Below are 8715 nucleotides of genomic sequence, written 5' to 3' on the forward strand. Positions count from 1 at the left end.
CAGGCTCCAGACGCGCAGGCTCAGCGGCCATGGCTCACGGGCCCAGCCGCTCCGCGGCATGTGGGATCTTCCCAGGCCGGGGCACGGACCCGTGTCCCCTGCATCGGCAGGCGGATTCTCAACCACTGCGCCACCAGGGAAGCCCTAAATTTATTTTAATGGTCAAATCTTAATGATGAGTCTCAGTTCTTATTACACCTTCAGGTATGGTTGCTTTTCATAAATACTAATTCATTGTGTGAATCATATTTTACATTTATTTATGTTTATCAATTTAAAGAAGAGAAAATAGATGAATTGGCCTGTTTATAATTTCTGACATCATTTTCATATGCATTATCATTTTATCTTTTAATTATGCTAAGCAGTTCAAAAGGGTGGAATTTTTGTTTTATAGATAAATGAACTCTGATTCCTACAGTGAAATAACTAGGTAAAAGTTACAGTAGTAGATAATAACCCAAATTTAAACCATATTTAATAAATATAATTTCTCCCATGTGCCAGTCCCTGTTAGAATATACATTGATGATACAGACATTTAAAATTTTTTAATACAGTATTAGTTTTCAAATCAGCAATCTACCTCCCTAGAAAAGATCTGTGGAGTGAATGTAAGTTAGAAAAAATCCATATCCTTGGTGACCTTACCACTCAAGAGTCATATAAATACTGGACAAATCACTATCTGTAGTCACAACTCCTTAATAAAACTGAAGTTCATAGCACATTATCCTGTCTTACAGTTATATTAAGAGGCTCTGCTAAGATGATTTAATTGCACAACTTTGTATACTGTATGACACCATACAAATGCATAGCCGCCAAATCGTACACATTTTCCATTAGAATCAGAACCTTAATAAGCAGCCAGCACATGGACAACAGCATTTAGATTTAAAACATTCTAGGGCTTCCCTGGTGGCGCAGTGGTTGAGAGTCCGCCTGCCGATGCAGGGGACACGGGTTCGTGCCCCGGTCCGGGAAGATCCCACGTGCCGCGGAGCGGCTGGGCCCGTGAGCCATGGCCGCTGAGCCTGAGCGTCCGGAGCCTGTGCTCCGCAGCGGGAGAGGCCACAACAGGGAGAGGCCCGCGTACTGCAAAACAAACAGACAAAAAACATTCTAATATAGTCAATAAATATACAATCAGCCCAAGGGAAGTTTTCAGAAAGCATTGAGATATTTGTCCTCAACTATTACTAACAAAAAACAACAGACACATGCAGTCATTTTATCTGCTGGCTCATAAGAATCTTGAATTTATTTATTCAATTTCCCATTTCTTCCTCTCATTTTTAATCTCTTCCTATAGATTCAGAGTGATAGTAAGATTTCTATATTCAATAACATATTTTCAAGTCTTTAACTTTGTTTAAAACAAGATAAAGAATATAGATTAATAGGAATTCCCTCTGGTTAGGACTCAGGACTTTCACTGCTGGGCCCAGGTTCGATCCCTCCTCTGGGAATTAAGATCCTGCAAGCCACGTGGCATGGTCAAAAAAAAAAAAAAAATTACTGCTGTTAAGAATATAGATTAAGGTTCTAATCCTGGCTTTTTATTCAAACATTTGGAGTACCTACCACATGCCAGGCACTGTGCTAGGCTCTGGGGGGAAAAAATAACAGATTGGCTACTGCTCTCATGTTGCTTATCTTCTGTGTGCCCTTGGGCATTGTAGTTAATCTTCTTTAGCTTGTATCTTGATTTATAACAATACAGTCTTGATGTGAAGATTAAATATGGTTATCTATGCAATGAACATAGCATGGAGCCTAAGATATGTTAAGTATAAAAATAGATTTAAAAAATTTTTTTAGGGCTTCCCTGGTGGCGCAGTGGTTGAGAGTCCGCCTGCGGATGCAGGGGACACGGGTTCGTGCCCCGGTCCGGGAAGATCCCACATGCCGCGGAGCGGCTGGGCCCGTGAGCCATGGCCGCTGAGCCTGCGCGTCCAGAGCCTGTGCTCCGCAGCGGGAGAGGCCACAGCAGTGAGAGGCCCGCGTACCACCAAAAAAAAAAAAAAAAAATTTTTTTACTGAAGTCCATAACAATTTTTATCATTTTATCTTAAATAAGAGTGTGCAATGTTGCAGCAGAAATAGGGAAATAGGCTTACAAACTGTTATTCTTTAAAACTAAAGCTTAGGGTTATGGGACTTAGGTTTATGGGTCAATATTATGACTGTGTGGGTAGAACTCTTCATTGGGTTATGCCTCCTGAAAAAAGACTTTCAGGTAACTAAGAGAAGGAATTGCCTTTCTTCCTGCATTAATGGCAAATTAAATCTAAAAGATGGTCTACATGGATTAGAGCTAGAAAAAGGAATCAAACCACAGGAAATACAAACTTGCTTGTGTTAACCCAGGATCATCTGGAAAAGTGTACTTGCTAGCAGAACAGTAGTTTACTCCAGGTTTCACTATAGAATAAAAAATTCTACAAGATTATACAACTCCTTTTGCTCTAATTCCATTTCTGGAATTAGAAGAATCATGCAACCAACTAACTTGGTTATGGAAAAAAAATCTTGATGAACAGAAAGTTATATTCCCCCTAATAAAAATGAATAAATCATTCTTAAGTTTGGTGATTGGCAATCACTCTACTGGTAGTGGAGCATCTGGGTAAACTCACAAAATTAGGTTCCTACACACACTAAACAAATATTCTAAACTGTCCCCATAGGGCAGCTAACAAGGACAAAGTGGGAGAATTTAACTGTTTTAGTCTCAACACTTCATTCAACATGAGGCAACTGTAACACCAAGGTTGTGATTTATTAACCTAGTCAATGGCAGAAGCAGCACTAATTCAGAAGTTTCTTTTCTTTTACCATCAAATGCTAAATTAATATCCAAAGGCATATATTTGTATTTAACATGCTGTAATATTTTTTTCTTAAGTCAATGCTTTAAACTACTGTATGATCTTTCAATGTGCAGAAATGAGAAACAAAATTTCTGAATAACACAATTTTAATACATGTTGATGCTGGTTAATTGGTTAGAACGTTAGGTTAACAAGGCCAAAGTCCAGGGTTTAAAGTCCAACTAGGCCAGTTGGCTTTCCAAACCATTTCTGACAGCACATGTTGTTGGAGAAATCACTTCTGGGGATTTAAAAAAAAAAAGAAAAACCTGCAAAAGTAAGGCATTAATAATATTAAAAAAGGTGTCTTGTTTGTCACTTTAAAGCTGCATTTTCTTTGACAAGCACATATCTTTTCAACATTATTAGAAATGCGCCTTCTAGAATGCAAACTATTGTTAACTCCACGGCTTTAGGTAGGATACTTCCAATGTTACCTCCTCTAAACAGAAAATCCATGGCACTACAAGCCAGTTACTTTACATATCTGTAATTAAGTTAAAATTACACCTATTATATATTAGGACCTACAATAATATTTTGGACACATGAAAGTACAGGACATTTGGTGAGAACACTAGGATTTTAATTTTGTAAACCGTATATTCAAGTGCTCAGTTACAGAACGTTGCCCATAGAGAACTGGGGCCTGGGCTGAGAACTTGTCTCTGCCCAAATGCAATATCACGCACTACTCCCAAGAGACAGCAAAAGGTCTGTCCAGATGCTAAGACCAGGGACTTCGAAATCTCCATCTTGAGCCTTACAGGACTTCAGAGCAGTAAAAACTTCATCTTTCAGAGGTGGAGGGGCCTGACAGAGGCTTTGAAACCTGCTCAACAACTCCTCCCAGGGCACATCCTGGGACTCAGTGCCAATCCAAAGGCCTTTCTGAAGGTTGTAGTGCAGCTGTCGACCCCAGTCTGTTAGCAGGCCCAGATAGACCCGGGAGAGCTCTGGATGGCGCCCCGCCACCGAAGTTAAAAGCCCGGCTGGGAGGCTGCGGCAAAAAGCAACCATGACATCCGATTTCCCCAGAAGCCAGCGAAGCAGCTTTTGACCCTCCTCTCCCGTAGTTTTGGGGCTGCCTAGTTCCAATTCCTCTTCTTGGTGCCGGGGAGACGACGGCGGCAGCAACAGCGCGGTCGCTACCACCTTCAGGAAGTTGTTCTGGGGCGAGCGCTCCCACAGGCTGCTGAGAAGTCTACCAGGGCCCCCTGCCTCGGCCTCCCCCACCTCCTGCAGACGCCTCAGCAGCAGCTCCGCCTGGGTCTTCATCAGTGAGTCCTCCTGAAGGACCGGGTTCTCTCCATAGGCGTTGAAGCGCAGCATGTGAATAGCTGCCCGGCGGCGGGCCAGGCGGGCCAGGCTGCCTTGCAGCCACTCCTCCTCGGCGTCCGGGACGCCAGGGCCGGGAAAGAGCTGCTGCAGCAGGTAGTGAAAGGAGGCATCCCCGAGGGCCGTGTTCGCCAGCAGTCGCAGGGACAGCAGCTGGTCGCAGTGCCCCAAGGCCTGGAAGTTCGCCAACCCCGGGGCTGGAGCAGGCCCAGAGTCGCCCTGCTGCTTCCACTGGTTTTGCAGTCGCCGCTCCAGAGCCTTGCTAATGCAGGCATGGCGGCCAAAGCGCTTGTGGACGTGGCGCAGGTAGCGAGCCCACTGTAGGGCCCTGCGCACGGTCGCGGGGTCCCAGGTGCTGACGTGGGTCGTGCGGGAGACAGCCAGAACCTCAGAGAAGCGCTCCAGGTGCTGCAAGAGCTGCTCCATGGAGCGCGTTAGGGCCCTACTTCCGCCTTCACCTTGGAGACGGCTACCCTCTGCGTGCTTGATTGGCGTGTTGGTGAAACTATACGCCTCTCTGCAATGCTATTGGGTAAAATCCCTGTCAATCTGACAGCGGCTTTAATCCGGGTACCTGCACGCCGAGAAATGTAAGCACCAGGAAAGTGCTCTTGGTTTTATTTTTGCCGTAGATATTGAGGAGGCTCGTACGGGAGGGAGAGTAAAGGAAGGGCTAGGATTAGAGAGTTCCCGGAGCCATGTGGGAGATGCTGTTAGTTACGGAGGTCTCCGAACTTCCTTTCGCTTTATAAACATCTCTAGTAGAAGTTTCCTGAGTTTTGCGTGAGTGAATCTGTGTTAAGGTTTATCATAATTGGGGAAAGCCAGACACGGGCTGTTACATGTAAGAAAATGTAATTAAATAAAAATTTTGGTTCAATTCAGCTTAGTAGAAAGGTACTGACCTCCAGTTAATTAATACCAGACACTATGCTAAAGTCTGGGCCTTGACCTTATCCTTTCATTATTAGAACTTGAATCCTTTAAGTGAAACTTAAAGATTAATACTTTATTAAAATAGTAAAGGAACTTAAATTTTATTTCAAAGTTTCATTATTGTTTTTTGTTTTGTTTTTGTAATTCTCAAGGCAGAATAACTTGACTCTTATTTCACACAAACAACTAATTGAACTAAGTGGCATTTAACAGCATATAACAAAAACAAATGCTTGTCTAAAGATTGTGGGAAGGGGGAGGGGGAAGAAGAATCCACTTCTGGAATGTCATCTGTATTATTCACAAATTTATGTGTTCTACAAATGTTTATCTACCAACCTGTAAGGGTTTCATTCAGAAACCTACAACAATTTCTAGTCTGCTGAAGTTGATGACACAATAACTCATTTGAGCTGTTTGTTTCCAGTCTTAAAGACACCAAGCAAAAGTATTCTAATGAGTAGTCGGAACTGGTGTTTTGTTTTGTTTTGCTTTAACAAAAAGGAGAAGAGAAACAAATTTAACAGGAAGAATCATTTTTCATTTATTAACTTCTTTAAAAAAATGAATAAAGCAGTGGTGTTCATGCTGTGAATTCAGTTTTAGGATCTGATATTTATCACTTAGCCTAAACTCTCAGTTGGTCTGTAGCGGTTACTTGATTTTATCTTTGTCTTGGATACTAGAAACTTTGAGCCGAATGTGCAGTCTACTTTTAGCAAATGCACAGGCTTCACCAGTTTATTCTTAAATTGAGCATTTATTATGTCACATAGTGTAAGATACTAGGGATTTATTTGTAAATAAATAGATGTTGTCCTTGTCTTGGTGGAGGAGTTCATTTCCTAGCATTTAAGAGCAAAATCAAACAAATAACCTCAAATGTGATAGGAGGCTATAATGAAGGTGGATCTCCAAGACTTAGGTGATGGGAAAGGCCTCCCTCTGTAAGAAACTGACTTTCTCCTGAAAGCCCAAAGATGAGTGTTGAAAAAAGTTTTCAAGTTCAAGGGAACAGTTAATTTACAGGTACCTGAGTTGAGAGAGCCCAATCTGTTCAAGGAGGTGAAAAAGTCCAAAAGAACTGCCTTCAGTTCGGGATGGGAGTGAGACCTTATGGCAGTAATTGTGCAGATTAACTTCAGATCTTTCCACTTTTTAAAAATTTTAGCCAAAATCCCTGCTTGGGCATTATAATATGTAAATTTATGCATATTTCACATTTGCTTATTTTCATTAAATGAGCACAATGTCTGTGAAATTTTCCCCTTTAGAAGAAAGAAAAGCCTAGGGTTTGGAGCGTCTCCTCAATGTTCCATTTAATCAACAAAATTCCATGATCATTTATTAACCTTCTACTACATGTAAAGTATTAGGGATTGAAAAAATGATTATGACAAGGTCCTTTGCTTCAAGAAACCTACATTCTTGAGGCAGGGGTGGAAGGGGCACAAAAACACTGAACTATAATGCAATTCAGATTTTATGTGTTTAAAAAATTCTAAGAATGATGCTATGAGAGACCAGATATAAATTGACAGGAGAGTTCAAGGAAGGCTTTACAGAGGACTGATACTTCATTTAGGCCTTAAACTATCATGAAATACAGGAAAATGCAAGTGAGAAAAATAACATAAGGTAAAACATATAAGAATGTTAACCTGTATAGTGTGTGCTACAAATACTAGTACGAATCTCCCTTATCTTCATTATGATTCCTAAATTTCTGGGATACAATAAATTAGGACAGAGACTGAAAGGCCAAATTTCGGGAGATTTCATTAAAATATGATATCAGTCAAACCATGAGAGTTAAGCATCATAAACAACTAAGCATCAGAAAAAGAGACATTCACAAAAAGTTTACCTCATAGGGTTCTGGTGAGGATTAAGTGAAATAATAAATGTGAAATGCCATCCTTGGTATTTTGGCTGTCTTTTAATATTCATTCTATTATTACCCCCACCCTCTTTGCATAATAAAGATGCAATTTGGAGTACTGACTCCAGCTCAGCTCAAGGAGTAGGCCAATTTGAGCCAATCATGTTAATCCACCCCTCTCTTAATTCAGTATTAGGAACCCAGTCTTAAGCCTATCGATGTATAGCATTTTCTTTTTTTTTTTTTTTTTTTCAGAGACAATATAGAACTTTTATTTTTCTGAAACATTGAGAAGTAGTTGCCAGTGACATAATCAAACATTACCCTGAATACTGTGTTTATTATAAATATGAAAATTTTCCTACATAGCTAAATATAATCATCAATGTCAGGAAATTAACATCAATGTATTATTATAATTTAATCATCAGACCCCGTTCAAAGTTATCCAGTTGTCTCAATACTGTTTTTGTTTTTATTGAAGTATATTTGATTTACAATATTATATTAGTTTCAGCATAGTGATTCAGTATTTTTATAGTTTATACTTCATTAAAAATTACTACAAGATAATGAGTAAAATTCCCTGTGCTATATAATATATCTTGGTTGCTTATTTAATTTTATTTTTTTGTCTTTTAAAAATTTTTTTTTGAATTTTTGAAATTTATTTTATTTTTTTATACAGCAGGTTCTTACTAGTTATCCCCTTTATACATATAAGTGTATATATGTCAATCCCAATCTCCCAATTCATCCCACTAACCCCCCCCACCGCCGCCGCTTTCCTCCCTTGGTGTCCATAAGTTTGTGCTCTACATCCGTGTCTCAATTTCTGCCGTAAAAACTGGTACATCTGTACCATTTTTCTAGGTTCCACATATGTGCGTTAATATACGATATTTGTTTTTCTCTTTCTGACTTACTTAACGCTGTATGACAGTCTCTAGATCCATCCACGTCTCTACAAATGACCCAATTTCATTCCTTTTTATGGCCGAGTAATATTCCATTGTATATATGTACCACATCTGCTTTAAACATTTGTCTGTTGATGGGCATTTAGGTTGCTTCCATGACCTGGCTATTGTAAATAGTGCTGCAATGAACATTGTGTTGCATGTGTCTTTTTGAACTATGGTTTTCTCTGGGTATATGCCCAGTGGTGGGATTGCTGGGTCATATGGTAGTTCTATTTTTAGTTTTTTAAGGAACATCTGTACTGTTTTCCATAGAGGTTCTATGAATTTACATTCCCACCAACAGTGCAAGAGGGTTCCCTTTACTCCACACCCTCTCCAGCATTTGTTATTTGTAGATTTTCTGATGATGCCCATTCTAACTGGTGTGAGGTGACACCTCATTGTAGTTTTAATTTGCATTTCTCTAATAATTAGTTATGTTGAGTGGCTTTTCATGTGCTTCTTGGCCATCTGTATGTCTTCTTTGGAGAAATGTCTGTTTAGGTCTTCTGCCCATTTTTGGATTGAGTTGTTTGTTTTTTTAATTTTGAGCTGCATGAGCTGAGCTGTTTATATATTTTGGAGATTAATCCTTTGTCCGTTGATTCATTTGCAAATATTTTCTCCCATTCTGAGGGTTGTATTTTCATCTTGTTTATGGTTTCCTTTGCTGTGCAAAAGGTTTGAAGTTTCATTAGGTCCCATTTGTTTATTTTTGTTT

The 8715-nt window shown here is 39.9% G+C and overlaps 2 protein-coding genes across 3 annotated transcripts in view; one reads left to right on the plus strand and one right to left on the minus strand.

The window, feature by feature from the left end:
- Positions 1-2965: 2965 nt before the first annotated feature.
- On the minus strand, positions 2966-4702 carry FANCF (FA complementation group F). Its single transcript, XM_007131052.3, has one exon. The coding sequence runs from the start codon at positions 4638-4640 to the stop codon at positions 3561-3563; it is 1080 nt and encodes a 359-aa protein (XP_007131114.2). The 5' UTR covers positions 4641-4702; the 3' UTR covers positions 2966-3560.
- A 71-nt stretch (positions 4703-4773) lies between these two features.
- Positions 4774-8715, plus strand: part of GAS2 (growth arrest specific 2) — a 165850-nt gene continuing 161908 nt past the window's right edge. Inside the window, exon 1 of one of the 2 annotated variants that reach the window (XM_024119128.3) lies at positions 4774-4804. The gene's annotated coding sequence lies outside the window, so the exon portion shown is untranslated. The remainder of the gene's footprint in view (positions 4805-8715) is intronic. The other variant, XM_024119129.3, reaches the window with a different exon arrangement.

This window comes from Physeter macrocephalus, chromosome 16 (assembly GCF_002837175.3).
Source record: "Physeter macrocephalus isolate SW-GA chromosome 16, ASM283717v5, whole genome shotgun sequence".
NCBI classification, from domain to species: domain Eukaryota; kingdom Metazoa; phylum Chordata; class Mammalia; order Artiodactyla; family Physeteridae; genus Physeter; species Physeter macrocephalus.